The 20,230-nt window shown below is 39.6% G+C and overlaps 1 protein-coding gene across 5 annotated transcripts in view; it reads left to right on the plus strand.

Annotated features, from left to right (window-relative positions):
- Positions 1 to 20,230, plus strand: part of LOC121632489 (zinc finger protein 385B-like) — an 82,832-nt gene that overhangs the window by 55,302 nt on the left and 7,300 nt on the right. For 3 of the 5 annotated variants that reach the window (XM_041974049.1, XM_041974051.1, XM_041974052.1), the window contains 7 exons: positions 4,878 to 5,032; positions 6,194 to 6,301; positions 11,423 to 11,606; positions 16,956 to 17,324; positions 17,428 to 17,630; positions 17,821 to 17,919; positions 18,650 to 20,034. In XM_041974049.1, the coding sequence (XP_041829983.1) occupies positions 4,878 to 5,032; positions 6,194 to 6,301; positions 11,423 to 11,606; positions 16,956 to 17,324; positions 17,428 to 17,630; positions 17,821 to 17,919; positions 18,650 to 18,880 (1,349 nt within the window). In that variant the 3' untranslated portion in view covers positions 18,881 to 20,034. Of the gene's footprint in view, positions 1 to 4,877; positions 5,033 to 6,193; positions 6,302 to 11,422; positions 11,607 to 16,955; positions 17,325 to 17,427; positions 17,631 to 17,820; positions 17,920 to 18,649; positions 20,035 to 20,230 lie in introns of those variants that run through there. The other 2 variants (XR_006008914.1, XM_041974050.1) reach the window with 2 other exon arrangements.

Here is a 20,230-nt window from a genome sequence, read left to right on the forward strand (position 1 = left end):
ATCCCAGGAAATGCGAACAGCATGAAAAGAAAGAAAGACGCCTTTCCTCTGATGCTTTCGCTGCTATGAAAGCCTCTCATCCCTGCTTTTTCTTCCACACATCATAAAAGGATGCTATTTCCTTTCCTCTGTGACTAGGGCAATGTTAAAGACTAATCTGGGAAATAATAGAGATTTAAACCTTCTTTTAAGAGTCTGTAATTTCTCCAGCTCTTTATCTTAAAAGCCTATTCCTTATCAGTACGGGAAGATTGGCTGCCGTGACCTACTGTCCCAGCTTTCCTCCTTAGAAAAATTCAAATAAAGATTAGCAAGCGGAAACTGGCTCGTTTGAAAATGTGGATTTACATTTATAGTAGCAAGAAAGAGGAGAAAAGTCACAAGTCTTGCTGGTGTTAGTCTTTGAATTTCTCCACCATCTGCAACGGTTCATGAGAGGATGTAGGAGTGACGCAGTGCTTGTAAGGTTTTAGGTTAAAGGATGTGTTTAACAGTCAAACACATGAAAGGAAAAGCCGTGACAGGAACATTACATAATATTAAGTGAATCTGTAATCATTAGTATCTCCATTTAATTAATAACATTCAGAAGGCATCAAGAATTACTTAGAATTCAAAGTGCATAATTAAGAAACTTTTTTTGCTTTATGTACCTCTACAGTTGGGCCAGATAATGTATCTGAGACTCCTTCTGGCTGACCTTCCTCTCACACGAGTAATTTAATCATCGCACATCTCTTGTGGGGTTTCTAATAAGGCCTTCTTGTAGTATGCAAAGCTACTTTAAATGACTAAACTAAATCCTTCTCCACTCAACCATTTAATTTTAGTTCATAGCTATAATAATTGGGTTCGTGAAGTCATGAAGTTAAAGCGATGAGGGACTATTTATAAAACATATCAAGGCCACAAAACATTACTAACTTGATGAGATGCCACTATATTAGTTCATCTTGCCATATTAGGCTTCTGTGACCCTTTCTAGATGCATCAAGATGGTTCATTTCAACCAGATGCTGTAAAAATTCTTACAAGTCATTGCAGTTCTGGTTAGTTCAGAGAAAAATGCAGTTTAAAAGTTTCACCCAGATGTGCTATGTGGCTGTATCCATAAAAGATTACTGAGATCCATCTATCCATCTATTTTCTTCCGTTTATCCAAGGTCTATAGGTTTATTGTAGTCACTCTATTATAAACCAGTACATTGCACAGTGGGGTAGCAAGAAATCGCTGAATAAACAGAATAAACTGATGAAGACTGGACTTGTTTGATCTTATCTGTAGCTTCACTTAAGGTTTCTTAATGTTTATGATCAGCATCTTAAACTGTCATTTTAGACTGTTTAAGGTTGTGAAGCATCTGTGATTCATTGCTGGTTAATTATTGGGAATGGGAATTGATAAGATTTTATTGATATCAATGCCATTATCAATTCTGGCTTTCGATCTGGTTCTTTATCGATTCTCCTGTCAATTCATGACCCAGTTTTTTTTAGGAAGAAGAAACAAGTATTTACAACACAGATTTACAGTGTCAAAAAATTGTCTGGCTATTTAATCTCTAAAAAGAGTAAAGTCTGAGTTTAGAGTCTTTGTCAACTCCGCAGCTATGAAGAACATATGCACACCTGTGGCTACAGGTGAGCTAATGGCTAATTTAACAAGTTGCTAAAAGCCTCCAGACAGACACAACAGCAATATTTTCACCAGAAGGAGGACATCTCACAGTTGCTCAGTGATTAACTCTCCAGCATCCAGAGAAAGCTGGAAGTTATTCCAGACGACTGGACTGAATTAAAAGAATCAGAGTACTCTAATCCACTCATGTAAAAAACGCGGAGCAGAGTAGTGATTAGGCTGCGTACTCCTCCGCAAGGTTTGTCCTATCATATGTTACTATTATTGCTATTTCCAATACAGACATTAGAGCTTGTGCCATTGCTATGTCTCTTAATGAAATGTAGCCGCGCTCTGGATAGCCTTTTTAGATAACAAACAGACAACAAACACTGCCTGTTCATTTGTAGTCAGTGAGCTGACCAGCACCTATCGGCACCGTTAGAGAGCACTGATAAGCCCAGTGCCGCATGATTCCAGTGCTTTGGACAATTTAGAACAGGTTCCTGAGTGGAACCAAGTTTTGATTCCCATCCTTATTAACAACAGCTGGTCAATTTGTTGACCAGATTTGGAAAATAAACACAATTGTTCATCTTTTTTTGGTCTTGAAATGCTAAAATTCCAACATGCTTTTAACTGATGTGCAACATGAGCAGTGTGGTGATGTGAACAGGGAAAGCATTATTAAATGGTGTTTGGGATTAATTATATTTTTAATTTTTGGATCAAAAGTTGGAGTTTCAAACACAGGATCCTCCTCATAGGTGAAATCTTATATAACACTAGTACTGATTTTGGTGTATGGATTAAATTTTTCAAGTGTGAAGGAATTCACTCCATTCTCAGCTATATATTTAGTAATTTGACTATTTAAATTCTTCTCTGTCAAATCACAGTATTCCAGTTAAATTTGTTTATATTCACTTTGAGAAATTAGGTCAGATGGTTGACATAAAAGCACTGAAATTAACATTTTTTTCCAGTGTGAGGTTATGAAAAATTGACCTTTCTACATCATGTTTTTCATGAGTGACAGCCATCTGAGAGAAAAGGGGGTAAAAGTGCCAGTATGTAACATTTAAGTGGATCTGCTGGCAAAAATTTGATATAAAAGTAGTTGCGTTTTTTTATTAATTATTTATTCAGTAAGATTATGTGAAAAAAGAACTGTTGCATTTTGTTGCATTGAAACAAGGAATTATATAGATTGGCACACAGTAGATTGCCCATCTTTTTACATTAATAGACAGAGTGAGTACTGATAGTAGAGATGGGCTTTAACATTTTTATTTTTAGTGGCCACAATTTTTTCTTTTTTCTTTCAAAGACATGGATGAGGTAGGTGGTATTCAGCTGGTTTTTCACCTTAGCTGTAGATGTTGTCCATATCTACACCACCAATACATAACATGTATGATACAACAGAGTTTTGACATCAACTTGTTACTAAAATATTAATTCTCGTCACATCCATACAACTCGTATCACAACTCAAAGCTCTTTGCCTAATTCTATCTCACAGAAAAACTAGCATTTGTGTTTAACAAATTTATATTCAATCAAATTTAAAGATGGATCCCAAAGAGATTTTATTTTTTTGTGTATTCTCTGCCACAAATAAGTATCTCACAGACTTTTGTGTCAACAGACAATGAAAAAAACAAGACATAATGTGGTATTTCTTCTGCTTTAAAAGCCTAATTTTGCCTTTGTCCTCAGTTATCAAAGGTACATTTACAAAGAAAAATTTAACATATTTTAACATTTTCTAACCTATTGTGACTACTGACATTTGGCTAGTGTTAAGTACTTCTTCTGTCCATCCTTTGATCATTTTTAACCTAGAAAAGTTGCAATTTCCATTTTCTTTTTTACTCTGTGTTCAGCTTGAACATTTTGTAATAGAGTACGATCAGTAAAAAAAAGATGCAAATTGTTAAAGGCTTTAAAACCTGTCTCATTTCCATAGATAAATCCTGAACTCAAGAGGTGAAAGAAGAAGAGAATTTCCTTCCAGTTGCTTTTCTTTTATGATGATTTTTTTTTTACCATTTTGTGAATAATATGCCCCAGCAGTGTATCTCATAAAAGGCTTGTTTTGTTGTTGATTAATTAAAAAGGAAGATCTGTTTATAAAGTTATTAATGTCTAGACAAAAATGCACACGTACATAAACATCAACACTTTCTTTTTCCTCGCATATTTTTCTTGAAATGTTAATTTTCTTCCCATCCTCTGGTATGTAATCCAGCATCGTCTGTCTATTTTATTAGTTTTCTTTCTCAGCAGCATCTACTTACTGCCACACAGTTTTCCTTTATTCAGTCTCTTCCTGATAGTTTCCTTCCTACTGAAGCCAAATCTACCACACACTCTCACTAACCTCCCATTTTTAATCCATATTTTCAATTTCAATTTTCAATTCAATCCAAATTAATAGAAAATATGACAGATTTTTGTGTATTTTAATTCCACATTATGCCATTAATTATTTAAATTCCATTTCTACAACAAAAAAAAGAAAGAAAGAAAAAGAAACATCTTTGGAGTTGCTGTCAACCTGTAATTAAGTTTAATTTTTGTGGAATAACATCTGTAAAATCAAGCGTTGAAGATTGTTTTTACCTGACCTCATAACTTAGCGGTGTCTGGACATTCAGCAGACAGACATTACGAACAGTCTGTAATCAGCATTTTCATGTGAGTTCACTAATGTTACTTTGGGTCTAGACAAAGGTCAGCGCCATAATGCTCTTTAAAGCATGAGCTGTCTGAAAACATCTAGGTCAACCAGAGTTATATGTGATGAAATAAGTCATGTAGAAGGAGATTTCAAAATAAAATATATTGGTGAAATTCATCAAATCTGATGAATGATGTACAGCATTGTGTGTGAGATGACAGAAAATAGGTGAGAGACAAAATGCAAACATAAATACAAAACCTAAAGTCACCTAAAACTGTTGAAGCTTGTGATCCTTTTTTTCAGCGGAGGAATCATACAATTACACAAACTAGAGTTGTTAAAGGTCACGTGTATTTGTCAAGATAAGTAATAAACTTGTAACAACTGAACATGTTTCTCTGCTGTAACTGTAGTCATGAACCTTCACTGTGTGGGGTTTGTTCTCATGTGTGTGCCAAAGTCTGTTTTTATTCCAGTGTGCATCTAAGGATATTTTCAAATTTTGAAAGGCTAAAAATGCTTTTTGTCTTTGTCCACAAATTAGCCCAATTGTGATTATCTCCGTTTTAGGTGCATTGTCCCATAACCAGGTCCTCCCATTCCTGGGCTCTCTGCCTCTGCCAGGTCGACCTCATCAGCCACAGGCTCATGCCCAGTTGGAGCACTTCCTACCACTCAGAATCAACGGCTCCTCACCACTCAGCCTCTTCCCCAATTTCAACACTGTAAGATACCATACTACATTTCTCACTTGCACACATCACACACGAGATGACAGTAAATACTTTAAGAATATAAAATATTTGTCTAAAAATCCTATTATTTTTCTTTTTGATTCAACAGAACTTTAATTGAGATTACTATAATGTTAAATCCATTGCTCAAATATTTGATTTGAAATAATCAGTCAAACACTGAAGCTTATGTGACCCAGGATGTTCTCAACTCTTCCTTTAATAAGAACCTAAAAGTGCATAGTCTTGTAACTTGTATGATCAGTCATTTGTAACTATGGACTTTTGTTTTCCAGCTGTGGTCAGATATAATAATAATAAGCAAAGCAAAGCTCTCCTCCTAGTAAACTGCAACTTGTAGATTGTTTTGTTTGAATTGAACATTTTTACTTATGTCCGCCACTTAAACACTAAAAGAAACAAACCAAGTCACTTTTTGTTGAAGGAAAATACAATTCCCAAAGCACTGAGGCTTGCTTCAGACTATCTTTTTTCTCTACTCAGTTTTTCCACTACTGGGGAAAGTGGCCTGTTATTTTGTACATGTTAAAAAAAGTTATATATATATATATATATATATATATATTTATACCATGGTCTGGGTGAATACTCGATTCTGACTGGCTGGAGGGTCTCCATTAAAAAGTGATAATGGACACCTATAAAAGAAGTTCTGGCCAAATAGACTTATTGCTGTAAATTACTGCGCTGACTAAATGGTAGTCACTTAACAAAACTGCGGCCGACGAGCTGCAGGTTCTGTGTCAGAGCCGGTTACCTTGGTAACGCGTCACAACGAAATAGTCCACTCAGCCGCTTCTTTTGAAAAACTTACGTTTTTTAATGGTAAAAAACAACATTAATGCATTATTAATTTATTTAATATTTATTTCTCTCGTAAGTGACCATGGTATCGGACGGTTCACGCCTCCCCGTCGTCCATTAATTTATGATAATGGCCACCTTGTCGGGCTATATCCCTTACTTATATATATATATATATATATATATATATACTTTTATTTTATTTTATTTTTTTAATTTTTAAGGGTATCAACTCACAAAACATCAAATGCATATTATTCTCAATGTACAGTAAGGCCAAAGTGAATCAGTGTCAACCTGTTTATGTGTGTTTGTCTCACCTTGTAGATGGACCCAGTGCAGAAGGCGGTGATTAACCACACCTTTGGCATGGCTCAACCCAAGAGGAAACCAATAATATCGTGTAATATCTGTCACCTGCGCTTCAACTCCACCGTGAGTCAGACGCTTGTTTGTCCATCAAGTCACACAGAGGCAGAATTTGAACGTGATGTAGCAAAAGCTGAAAGACAAGACAGAATTTATTCAAATTTTATTGCAAGAAGGTGGAAAAGCTAATGGCAGTTTGTTATCAGCCCAGGGTAATTATTAGGCACAGACTTTAGCTTTTTTTTTTTAATAACCCATCTTCCACAGGTGTGTTTTTTATTATTAGTTTCAAAGATTGAATTCAGATCTTGCATCATAATCTTTGAAACGTGATGACAAAAAATTGTCGCAAGGCAGGCTGTACTTCTTATCAGTCTAATTAGTAAAAATCCTTTACATTTTATATCTACTGGATTCTTTAAGAAGAATTGTCCATTTCTCCTTATCACACCACCCTATTTATACTCACTTAACCACTCTAAGTTAATTTTGATATATTTACATTTATATTGTTAGGGCAAACCAAGCAGCAGAATGACAACAGCTCCTCTATTTTGGGGAGTTATGGGGGAAAAAAACAAGACAGAGGTGCAGATCTACTCAACCACCTCTTACCCCACCTCTGTCTCTTCCTATATCTGTCCTCTTTACTGGTGAACATGCAGTGCTGGTGTCAGGAATCTGAACTCTAGTTAAAAGTATCTATCTTCCCTTTGTGTTACCTGCAGCTGTGCTGAGATTCCTGGTTGATCTAGGAGTTGGATGCCAGGTTGCAGGCAGGTACCAGGTACAGGGGTCATCACTAAAAAGTAGAAATCTGCACAAAGAAATTGATTAAAGGAATATTTCAGAATGTTTTGAAGTCTGGCTGTATTTATGGTCACTGCTTGTGAAATGTCTTTGGTGAGTTTTATTTTCACAGTCTTCCAACCTCCAATAGCTTCAGCTTGCCATCTAAAGTTTAATTCTCTTTGTGGGTATGAATAGATGGAAAAATTTAAGTTTGGATAAACTAAACATGTTTAAAATCAGTCTAGTCAGTTAAATTGTTCTCAGTTTTTTTTTTTTTTTTAAATATAAGGTCGCCTGTGCCTGTTGTGGCGGAAATCCTCGAACTTGTTGGTGGACACCAGCAGTGAGGGTTAAGCTGAAAAAGGAGCGCTACCAGGTTTTTTTGGCCCATGAGACATGCTATGCAGAAAGTAGCTTCGGCGGTCACTGAGGCAAAAACTCTGGCATGGGAGGAGTTTGGAGAGGCCATGGAGAATGACTTCCGGATGGCTTCAAGGAGATTCTGGCCCACCACTCGGCAACTCAGCAGGGGGAATCAGTACTGTGTACAGTACAGTGGGGATGAGGGGCTGTTGACCTCGACTCAGAACATTGTGGGTCGGTGGAAGGAATACTTCAAAGATCTCCTCAATCCCACCGACACAGCTTCCAACGAGGAAGCAGAGTCAGGGGACCCTGACATGGGCTCTCCTATTTCTGGGGCCGAGGTCACTGAGGTGGTTAAAAAGCTCCTCAGCAGCGGGGTCCCAAATGTGGACAAGATCCGCCCCGAGTTCCTTACATCTCTGGGGGCTGTAGGGCTGTCTTGGTTTACATGCCTCTGCAGCATCACATGGACATTGGAGACAGTGCCTCTGGACTGGCAGACTGAGGTGGTGGTCCCCCTCTCTCAAAAAAGGGGTACCGGTAGCTGTGCTCCAAGTATAGGGGAATCGCACTCCTCAGCCTCCCTGGTAAGGTCTATACAGTGGTCCTGGGGAGGAGGGTGCATCAGATCATCAAACCTCAAATTGAGGAGGAGCAGTGTGGTTTTTGTCCAGGTTGTGGAACAGTGGACCAGGTCTACACCCTCTTTGGGGTCTTTGAGGGGCCTTGGCAGTTCACCCAACCAGTCTACATGTGCTTTGTGGACTTGGATAAGGCGTTCAACCGTTTCCCCTGAGGAATCCTGTGGGGAGTGCTCTAGGAGTATGGAGTATGGATAAGAATCAGCACCTCCAAATCCGAGACCATGGTTCTCAGTTCTCAGGGTGGAGTGTTCTCTTCAGGTCGGGAATCAGGTCCTCAAGTTCAAGTATCTCAGTGTCTTGTTCACAAATGAGGGAAGCATGGAGCGGGAGATTGACAGGCAGATTGGTGCGGCATCTGCAGTGACGTGTACTCTGAATTGGTCTGCTGTAGTGAAGAAAGAGCTGAGAGAAAAGGCAAAGATCTCGAGTTGCCAGTCAATCAACGTTCCTACCCTCACCTATATTCATGAGCTGTAAGTAGTGACTGAAAGAATGAGATTGCGAATACAAGCGGATGAAATGAGTTTCTTCCGCAGGGTGACCTGGCTCTCCTTTAGAGATAGGGCAAGAACGTTTGTTATTCAGGAGGGGCTCAGAGTAGAGTTACTACTCCTCCACATGGAGAGGAGCCAGATGAGGTGGCTCGGGCATCTGGTCATGATGTCTCCTGGACGCCTCCCTGGTGATATATTCCAGGCACACCTCACCGGGAGGAGACTTTGGGGATTACCCAGGACATGCTGGAGGGACTGTATCTCTTGGCTGGCCTGGGAACGCCTTGGGATCCCCCCAGACCAGCTGGCAAATGTGGCTGGGATGAGGGAAGTCTGGGCTTCCCTGCTTAGACAGCTGCCCCCGCAATCCGACGATAGGAGGTAGAGAATTGATGGATGGATGGACCTCTCCCAAGACCTAATGGTGACCACAGAGAATGGTGATTGATATATAACTGTAGCATCAAATGTCATGTTGTTATCACATTTGGTGAAACTGTGTGTTCGTATGTAATAGATACCTCAAACAATTTCTTTAGTGCAAAGACTGATCACTGTGAGAGTGAAACCTATTTACTGATAGATGACTGGTGTCCATAAAAAGGCTAGATTTGGAAAAAATTCCAGATCATTCCTTTAAGGCAGTTTAAAGCTTTCTGAAAAAGCATGAAATATTTGGTTTTTGAATAGTTTGAGCATCATGACATTGCATAAAGCAGCCTGAATCCAGATCAAGTGAAGATGAAGCAGTCCTCACAGTCTCATTCAGATGTATCTAATGGAGGATCTTTTTTTTTTCCATAGTTATTCCATGTGTTATTCTTTAAAAGCTGATGTTGTGGAACATGCTGAAATCATACTACACTGGCATGCCAGATAGTATGCAGATGGGAACAGAGTCATCCCTCTGACTCACTTGAAAGTCACGCTGAATGGCTAGTGTGCACTGACATTCAACTTAGCCAATGGGCTTGTATACCCTTTGCTCTGTCCCGTATTACCACCAACACACTCTAACCTCTGATAGTGCCTTTTTTGTGCAACCGTCTAAGCTTTATGCAAAGTGATGACAAGAAGACATACTTATGCACACAGATCACCTCTGCACACCATGAGTTTGAATGAGCACTAGCTGGCTGTAGTGTGTTCCTGGAAACAGGAGTGGATAATTTGAGCAATGACAAATTATCTAGCAGCATCGTGTGAGCCATATACATGAAGTATTATCACACTGACTTTCTATTGATTAAAGGAGTGCTCTTGTGTCTTTTATATCCAAAAAGGCACCAGAGTTTGTTTGAGTTTTTTGTTTGCTTTGTTTTGTTTTGTTTTGGGTTTTTTTCATGTTATGATTGTTTTCATCATATACTTCTTTTTGTTCCTAAATTCCAAGCAAAGAGACATACACCAACAAAGGTAATCTATCATCCCCACATCTGATGATGTTAATATGTCTAAAAAAATATATGTTGCTTAAAGTTTTAAAATGGCTTCATAAAACAGCTTCCTAAAACAGTTTGGAATTCATATTATTAGCAAACAGTACTCTGAAATGTGTAACATTTATGCAGGGCTCCTGGTCATTGTAAGGAAAGTACATACCAGTCTTTCCAATTTCTACATTTTAATATTGGGACTCCACTACCGTAAGTTTGATTCACTATTTTGTGGGTGTCCTTTAATGGAACCCCTGAGTTTATCTTCTGTCTCTTTAAGCTCCTCCCCCTCCCTGAGAGCTCTCTTTATTGTGATTGGTCAACTTCTAAAAAGCCTTTTGCAGGGCTGAACCCCGAGCTTTACAGATTAGAGATGGGATTTATGGCTCTTTGAAGGGAGCCGGATCTTGAGGAGCCGTTCCTTTGAAAGAGCCATTCAAAAGACTGGTACATTCTTACATATCTTAAAGAATTTCACAATATATAAGAATTACAAACAATCAAAATATGTACCTATATAAAATCTACTATACAAGATTTAAAAAATATAAGAAAAAATGTAGATAAAAAAAAAGGATAAACCTGAGCAGTCAGTGCAAATTCTTGTAAATGTTTTGGATAGAACTCACAGTATTTGTTTCCGAACAATATTCTCTGCCCATAGATGCTTCACATAAATGGGGCGTGTTGGACATCAGACTTCTATGATGTCACAAATGTGATGAAGGAAATGTTGAAAATTAACGGCTCACAGCTGTGATTCGGTTCCCATCGTTCATTTAAAAGAGCCGTTCAAAAGAATTGACTCGTTCATGAACGTCACATCTCTTTTACAGATGTAGTGACTGTGGTTTTTGGGCATACCATGCCTGCTGCAGATAGCCATAAAATCCCACTGTCCTAACTAGCTTTGGATCTACTGAATCACAGTCTTTCTTAACAAATAGGTTTGTAGATTTATTACCTTAATGATACACAGCCATTTTGGGATCCCAAATGTACATCCATCTGTTATTTTACCACAAATGTGTTTTCTCTTACAGAGGAAGACGTAGAGGCCATGTTCTGTCACAGCATAACAGATACAGGCTAGTTTCTTTCAGAACAAATCAGTGGAAAGATGAGCCAGCGAGCTCAGAGGGAAGGGGTCATGAGTTGCAAACCAATGCTCATTTACGCACCATGACAATGATTATTTTTTAACTAGTAAGATGGCTTCTTTAGTGTCAGGTGCTGAAACACACAGATGCTCAGGTGATCAAACACACGATTTCTTACTAACCATGCTATGGAGGTATTTGTGGTCAAAGCAATAGAACAGATGTAAAGATTGTAGTTTACTGACTTAATGTTGTCCTCTACTAATCACTTGTCCTGTGCATTTACTGTTTAACGACTTTCCCTCCTGGTTTTTCTGTATATGTGTGCGTATTTGGGTGTGTGTGTGATGACTAGACCCAGGCAGAGGCCCACTACAAAGGTCATAAGCATGCTCGAAAGCTAAAAGCCTTGGAGACACAGAGGAATCGGCACAAGAGTGGACAGGCTCAGTCCACTATGGGAAAAGACAGAGACAGAGAGGGCTCGTTGGTGGGATGCATAACAGTGCCAATAGACTCGCAGTTGAAAGACAAAACAGGTAAAAGTTTTTCTTTTTTTAAATGCATCCTTCTTGCCACCTTCAGAGTAATTAGCTATAATTGAAGAGATGTAAGAACGAAGGCTTGGTAGATGCCACTCAGCTGGTTAATTACCAGTTATTACCTGTCCTACCATCATTGGCTCTGTCAGATAGGTAATTACTCCCATCAAGCAAAGATATTCTGCAGGATGAGGAATCTTAAAGCATTTTAAGAGATGCAATCTGAACACGGGTGGAGAAGTGTGCACTTTTTGAAAATCGACACTGGCTCAACAGAAGCTCCACCTGCACTTTCTTGTTCCTGTTATAAGATGCTGGCATTTTGACAGTGGCTAAGTCAAAAGCTGTGGATGATTATGGAATATGGGCTAAAAGTACAAGTGATGTTTTCTCTACTGGTTTCTTGTCAAAATCAGGTACTAGCAGACTGTCAAAAATGTGATTATCTTGCCACTGCAAACTGTCACTGTTTGCATAATTCTAATGTTGGTTGCAACTCTTAAAACGTTTATATTTCTGCACTCAAAATGATCTGTGGTCTAATTAACTTTATGTGGGATAAACAGTTTAAAATACTGTACTTTATTTATTCTATGGCATTTGACTTAAATACAAGGCAAAAGTTTAAACATTTTCAAATCATTACCTTTTTTTTTACTATGGTAAATGTATTTATAGAGCGCTTTACTGTACCTGGAATGATACCCAAAGCACATTACATCACATTCACAAACTGATGGTGGAAGTTGCCATGCAAGGCACTCAACCATGACCCATCAGGAGCAATTTGGGGTTCAATGTCTTGCTCAGGAACACCTCGACATGAGCTCTACAGGCTGAGAATTGAACCGGCAACCCTCAGGCTACAAGACAACCACTCTAGCCACTGAGCCATGCCACCCCAACTTTGATTTCCAGTCTACTATGATTACATCTGAAAGTCTATAGCAGGTGTTAATCCCTAAAACTCATTTGTGTTTCCTTAAAACAGAACATTCAGCTTTTGCCATGAAAAAAAAACCTCCCATGCCAATGGCTTGGGTGTGATACAGTACCTTTTTCCCTTTTCCATTAATGGGGAACTGTGAAAATAATAACCTGGCCCTGCTCATATCTCTGCCCACAAGCAGCAGCTAGCTTCTGCTCCCTCAACCCAGCCCGTACTAGCTTATGGTTCCAGGGGTTGACAAACTATGAGGAGCTTGTTAGCTTCTATTTTCATTGGTTCCTCACAGGGCATGCAAAATGGCATGAAAATTCCCTGCATCATGTAAGTACATTTACTGGTATTTGCTGAACTGGGTCCTTTCCATATTCTCAGTGTTTTAGTTTCTTAATCTTGAGCTGCATTGGGCTGCTGTTCCTATAATGACTTTGCAATTAACTATTTTACTCCCCTTCAGTCATCAGTCACTCAGCTTCGCATTCTGCCTGACAACAAAATATTACTGTCATCCTTTCTGCTCCCTCTGTCCTCTTTTCCTCTCCATTATTGATCCTCTCCACCTATTTTCTTGTATGCGCCTATCAATTTCCCTCTAAGCACATAATGATAAGCTTGTTACATTCAGTAACATTCAGGTTGCCATGGTTGTTGATTGATGGTGACAAAGGGAGCCTCAGTAGAGCGAGCCAACAAATGATAGAGAGGCACAGGGACAAAGGAAGAGTGATTGAGATGGTGTGAAAAGGAGGAAAAGATGTGAAAATTTAGGCGATGATAGAGAATAAAAGAACGTGAAATAAAAAAACATGACAGAAATTAAACAAAGTAGATGCGCACAAGGAATTTAGGTCATCCTCTTCTAAAAAGTATTACATTAATAAAATAAAAAAATATATCTAAAATGTTTGCACATTGGTTGCATATAATACATGAGTATTAAATAACATAATAAGCCAACATAAGCATATTATGTTGGCTTAAAGAGTACAGTGTTGCCCACAACATGCAGCTGAATGGTACAAATCTTATCACTTGCAACAAAAAAAGCATACAACTATTTTTTTACTTTTCAAATTGTCACACATCGCATTATTAATTAAATAGCTGGTTTGGTCAGTATATTTATGTGACCAAAGAAAAGACCCAACTCAGGACACCAGAAATTGGTCCAAGCACAAAATTAAAAATTGAATGAAAACTAGTCGAATTTATTTACAGCAAAACAACCAAAAACAGGAAAGGGAAATAGGCAAAAAGGTTATATCCATTCATTCACATATCCATTCATTTTCTTGCAGCTTATCTGGGGTTTGAGTTGTGGGCACAGCTGCCTAAGCAGGGAAGCCCAAATTTTCCACTCCCCAGCCACATTTGCAAGGGGGACCCTGAGGCATTTCCAGGCCAGCCGAGAGATGTAGTCCCTGGATCTTCCCCAGGGTTTCCTTCCGATGGGACATGCCTGGATTACTGCACCAGGGAGGCATCCAGGAGGCATCCTGACCAGATGCCTGAGCCACTCCATCTGGCCCCTCTTGAGCAACAACTCTACTCTGAGCTCCTCCTGGATGACAGAGCTTCTCACCCTATATTTAAGAGAGAGCCTAACCACACAGCAGAAGAAACTCATTTCTGCTGCTTACATTCATGATCTTGTTCTTTTGCTCACTACCCACAGCTCATGACCATAGGTGGGGGTAGGAACGTAGATCGACTGTCAGTCAAGAGCTTTTTCTTTGGCTCAGCTCCTTCTTCACCATGACAAACAGGTGCCGAGTCAGCATCACTGCAGACGCTGCACCAATCCACCTGTCTGCTCCATCCTTCCCTCACTTGTGAACAAAGACCATGAGATATCTGAACTCCTCCACTTGGGGTAGGACCTCATTACCAACCTGGAAAGAACACCCCATATTTTCAGGCTGAGGATTTGGAGGCGCTGATTCTCATCCCAATCGCTTTACAATCGGCTGCGAATCGCAAGAGCTGGAGATAATGGCTGATGAAGACAGCAGAACCACATCATCTGCAAAAAGCAGAAACCCAATCTGGCCACCAAACTGGATCCCCTCAACACCTCAGCTGTGCCAAGAAATTCTGTCCATAAAGGTTGTAATAACAGAATCAGTGACAAAGGGCAGCCTTGGCAGAGTCCAACCCTCACTGGAAGCAAATCTGACTTATGGCTGCAATGCAGACCAAGCTCTGACAATGGTCTTACAGGGACTGGACAGCTCATACAAGAGGGTCAAGTTCTCCATATTCCCGGAGCAACCCCCGTAGCAGTCCCAGGAAGACACGATCGAAGCCTTCCTCCATGCCTGGAATGAAAACCACACTGCTTCTCCTCAATCTAGGGTTCGACAATTCGACAGACTCTCCTCTCCAGGACCCCTTTAGTTGAAGCACACCCTCTGGTCTCCGTTCTTGAAGAGTACATAGTATTGATGGTGCACTGCTTCTTCTATGAACTCCTCTAATGCCAAAAATTCATTTTTGCCTCAGTGACTACCAAAATCACGTTCCACTTAGCCTGCTGATACATATCAGCTACCTCCAGAGTCCCACAAGGAAAAAGACCTGATAGGACTTCTTCAGCTTGACGGCAACCCTCACCACTGGTTTCCATCAACGAGTTCAGGGATTTCCGCTGCAGTAGGCACCAACAACCTTTTGGCCACAGATCAGGCTGGCCGCCTCAACAGTAGAGGAGCAGAACACAATTCACTCAGACTCCATGTCCTGTGCCTCACACATGGTCGAAGTTGAAGAGATGAAGCACATTTGGGCCTGCCAGGTCTAACCATCTGTCATGTGTAGCGGCAGGGGTTAGGACCTAAATGCAGGCAGTTCAAGCAGAAGGCAGAAAGGTGCTGGTAACAAAGGCTTTAATCCAGAAACTCAGGAACAGAAGACCACACATGACAGGGATAAACCAAAGGGATCTGACAAAGGCAACTGAAAACCATGGGACATATATACACAGAGGGAGTAATTAGGAGCAGGTGAAGTGGATGAGAAATCAGACCAGATGAATTAACAAACCAGGAACAGAAAATACAGAGCATATGAGGGTAACAGGAAAACTGAAATAAACATGACAAAACAAAAAACCTAAAGTATAAACATAACAGAAACCAAACACCAGAACTAATAAACTAAGATCAAAACACAAACCAAAAACTAACCAAACACAAGAATCATGACACCATCATCCTACCCCACCATCTTGGCCAACTCATCACCAGGTGGTGATAAGCTGACAGCTCTGCCCCTCTCTTCACCTGAGTGTCCAAGACATGAGGCTGCAAGTCCGACGATATGACTTTAAAGTCAGTCATTAAACTGCATGCAGGAGTGTCCTGATTTTAAGTGCACATGTGAAAATGCTTATGCCTGACCATGGTGTCCATTATGGACAATCCGTGACGAGCACAGAAGTTCTGTAACGAAACAGCATTCAGATCAGGAGGGCCATTCCTCACAATCACGCCCCTCCAAGTCTCACTGTCATTGCCTAGGTGAGCACTGAAGTCCCCGACTAGAACGAAGGAGTCTCCGGATTGAGTGCTGTCCAACATTCCGTCTAAGGACTCCAAAAAGGGTGGGCATTCTGAACTACTGTTCAGTGTGTAGGCACAAACAACAGTCAGGACCCGCCCTACCCCCACCAGAAGGTAGAGAGAAGCTACCCTCTTGTTCACTGCGATAAATCCCAGTGTACAGGCCCCAAGTCTGGGAACAATGAATATGCCCAGACCTGCTTGCTGCCTCTCATGGGAAGCAATCCCAAAATGGAAGAGAGTCCAGCCCTTCTCAAGGACACTGGGTCCAGAGCCCAAGCTGTGCTTCGAGGTGACTCCAACTATATCTAGCTGGAATCGTTCAACCTCAGCTCAGGCTCCTTCCTCACCAGAGAGGTGACATTCCATGTCCAGAGACAGCCGCTACCTTCTGCGGCTAAGGATCAGACCGCCAGGGACCCCGCCTTTGGCCACTGCCCAGCTCACACAGCACTCAACCTGTATGGCCCTCCATTGTGGTAATGTGGCAGCTCAATAAATCATAAACACTTTATTGTCCAAAAACTACATGAGGAAACTGCAGGAAATCATGCGCACACAAGGAAGACACACTTACAGAGAATCTAAATGTGGAATACAAAACTTAGAATTTTAGGAGAAAAAAAGACAAGTTTGCAACTGAAATATAAACAAAAGATTGTTTACAGAAAGGTTATTAATCAATTAATTGAACATAAATGTGCAGGGAAAATTTAGAAAATTAAACAATGACTGGAAGCAATGAACAAAACATTTTAAATAAGATGAAATGGTATCAAATAAAAGCTTGACTTCAAGTCTCACTTTTTATTGACTTATGTTTATCCAATCTATCCGCAGGCCCTAATACCTCATTACAACCTCTGCAAAAGCTACCTGAGAAAAACCAGGGGAGCTCACAAGCTGTAACACCATCTTCACAGACTTTAGGCATGGACTCCTCTCCTTCTTCTCCTCACCAGTCTCAACAAGTCTCCCCTGGCTCTCAGCTTTCCAAGCTACCTTCAGTCACTCCACATGTGGATGGGTGCAGCTTGGATGCTGGTCCAGCACCACACTCTGACCCTCAGGAAAGCTCCACTGGAGGCAAGGAAGAGGCGTTAAAGGTAGAAGAGGTCAAGGAGGGCAAAAGTAACAAAAAGTATTTCCACTGTCCAACGTGCAAAGTGACAGTCAATTCCAACTCCCAGTTGGAGGCTCATTGTAGTGGTAATCACTTCATTTTACTTGCATTTTGAATGGTATAATAATTTTAATCTGCACTGCTTTACTATTCTGACATTTTGTCCTCTCCTCTCATTGGCTGAATCAGGTTCTAAGCACAAACAGATGCTGGATGGATCAAACTGCAGCCAGTCACATCGCAAGGTAAAGATGGCATCATCAGCTAGACCGAAATGTCGAATTAAACAGCGGTTAGGCAGCAAGAGCAGAGCGGTTGTTGGTGTAACCAAGCAGGCCTTTCACTGTGAACTGTGTCAGGTGTCCGTCAACTCAGAGACACAGCTGAAGCAGGTATATAGATTAATTCTATAATTTAATTTAGCTAATTTTACTACAACACAAACTATTTACTACTCTATAACAACAAAAACAAAAGCAGAATGCCTTGTATTTCTTTAGTACAAAATATCTGTTGGCTGTTTGTTTTTTTTTAGTCAGAGCTGTTTTGACTGAATCACTGTGTATCTCTGTCCTCTTTTAGCACACAAACAGCAGGAGACACAAAGATCGTTTGGCTGGGAAGCCTGTCAAGGCTAAGTTCACCCCATATAATAAACTACACCCCAATGCTGTCTTAGCGGTAAGACTCTCTTGAACTATTTTATTTAAGTTCATGTGGTAAATGATCATTAAAGAACACATTCACTGACAGGTGATGTGAAAAAACTATCATTATGCTATAATTTAATGTTTTGAATTATAGCATGGCAATATAATTCAAAACACTGAATTATAGCATAATTATTAATATAATTATTTGAATGAAATCATCATGCTATAATTCAATGTTTTGCTGGGGAACCTCTGATCCTAACTTAAGTGGATCTCCAAAGTTCATCTGCATGAGTGGTCAGGGTTCAACTATCAATGTGGACTGGAGCATTGAATTTATTGCAGATATTGCATCAGATACTGTAATTATTGGTTGCACTGACTGAGCCATTATGGAAGCAAAGCGGTGCTGCTTTGTTGCAATATACTTGTTACAGTCTGGTCCTCTTGGGTTTAGACTGAGACTTAGTTGGTATCAGATGGTCATCTCCTCCATGAAGTGAATCCACATCAGTGCTTCTCTGACTTTTCCTTTAGTGCCCTGATTTTAACTTGTCAAATAATGACCAAATAAACTGCTATACAAAATATAGCAGATGTGCCATATATGCCATCCTTGCTGGTGGTCATAATTAAAAAAATGAAGACTAAAAATTAGTATGAACTGTTTTTTTTTTTTCTTACCTACTGTAGCTGCTAACATGACTATACATTTTTTGTCTTGTTTCTTTGAATTTTTCTCTTTTCTTTGGTTTCAGACTAAACTGGCCCTGCAGAAGCAGCTATGTAAAGCCCTGCCGGCAGGGCTCCTGACCAGCCCTGTCAACCCAGCTGCACTGTGCACAATGACATCTGGTCCCTTAGCATTTCGACTGCCTCCAGGTCCTACAGCCATCATCCAGGGCCCCCTCATCAGCCCCGCACTCTTCAGACCAGCCCCAGGACCATTGAGGGCCACACATCCACCTATTATCTTTTCTCCTTATTAACAGTGAACAGAAGGTGTTGGGACTTACACTAGAATAGACCTAAAGTATACTGCCTAAGTTGGACTAGCAGAAATATATAGCTAGTCCACTTTGCACCGTACCAATGAGCTAGGGTTAACTCTAACCCTAGTTAGACACCAGGACACTTTTGGACACGTTTGGCTGGTACAGTAAGAACTGTACACCTAACCCTCTGATGTGGACAAAGATTTCAACACTGAGTGACCAGAGTGCCCCCTTTAAAACCTAAAGGACTATCTCTCAGCTCTTTCATTGTACATGTTCCCAGTGTTTGGACCTCTGCAAGCCATAATGACAAACATATTTAGATTTCATTCATGAAAATATTATGCTAATACAGAGGGGTATTTAAATGTTTAAGTGTTTGTTGCCAAAAATGAATTGATTTTTAGAGCTTTCTAATCATGCTTTGGGAAACCAAGAAACATGTTGTATTTCTGTTTTAGTTTAGTTTTTTTCTTTTTTAAAACCAAAAACAAGAAAATCCACATTGTGTTTATCTCCCATTAAAATAGTTAATTCTATATGATCACCTTAATTTATTTTTTAAGACAATAGACATCTGCAATTTTGCACTGCTGAGCATTTCATATCTCAACAGAATTGTATTTTTTCACCCACATCTGACTCAGATTCCCTTCCTTTGTTCATTTTAGATCTACAGTTCTTCTTTCAGGCTTTTTGTCTGTCTGTTTCTCTCTGTGTAAGTAGGTGACAATCAAACACCAAACTGACTTGGATTATTTTTTGCTAAATGGAGATAGAATACATCTGATGTGTATCCCCTCCCTCCACTCTCCCATATGGTTGTATAATGTCTAATGTGTAAAATTAAATGATTTAATAATTTTATATATATGGAATGAGTCATAGCATTATTTTCAGCTTGGTAGATTAATTGCTTATAACACTTCAAGTCACCCTTTTTACAGTACCATTCATTAGCAGGCTGTAATCCTACATTATAATGTACAAAGATTGGGTTTTGTATGAATCATTGAATCACTTTTAACAAACTGAACTCCAGCAAACAATGAGGGAAATTTGGTTTATAAACAGATAAATTATAAAAGATATAGTTAGAATACCAAAAAAATGTGCATTTTTTCACAGGACAAGTTACAAGAATGTCCTTATATCTACTTACAATTTAAAAATAGTCATGGTTTATTTTAATCCCATTAGCAAATGTGTGAATGCTGCTAATAAAAAGCTAAACAGGGAGACTTAAAGTAAGATCTTTCCAATAAGTAAAGAATTATATAACAGCTTGATGCTGTATATGCAATATGAAGGAGCATTTATGTGATATTTGGGAACATCTTAAGT

The sequence above is a fragment of the Melanotaenia boesemani genome, chromosome 21, assembly GCF_017639745.1.
Source record: "Melanotaenia boesemani isolate fMelBoe1 chromosome 21, fMelBoe1.pri, whole genome shotgun sequence".
In the NCBI taxonomy this organism is placed as follows: domain Eukaryota; kingdom Metazoa; phylum Chordata; class Actinopteri; order Atheriniformes; family Melanotaeniidae; genus Melanotaenia; species Melanotaenia boesemani.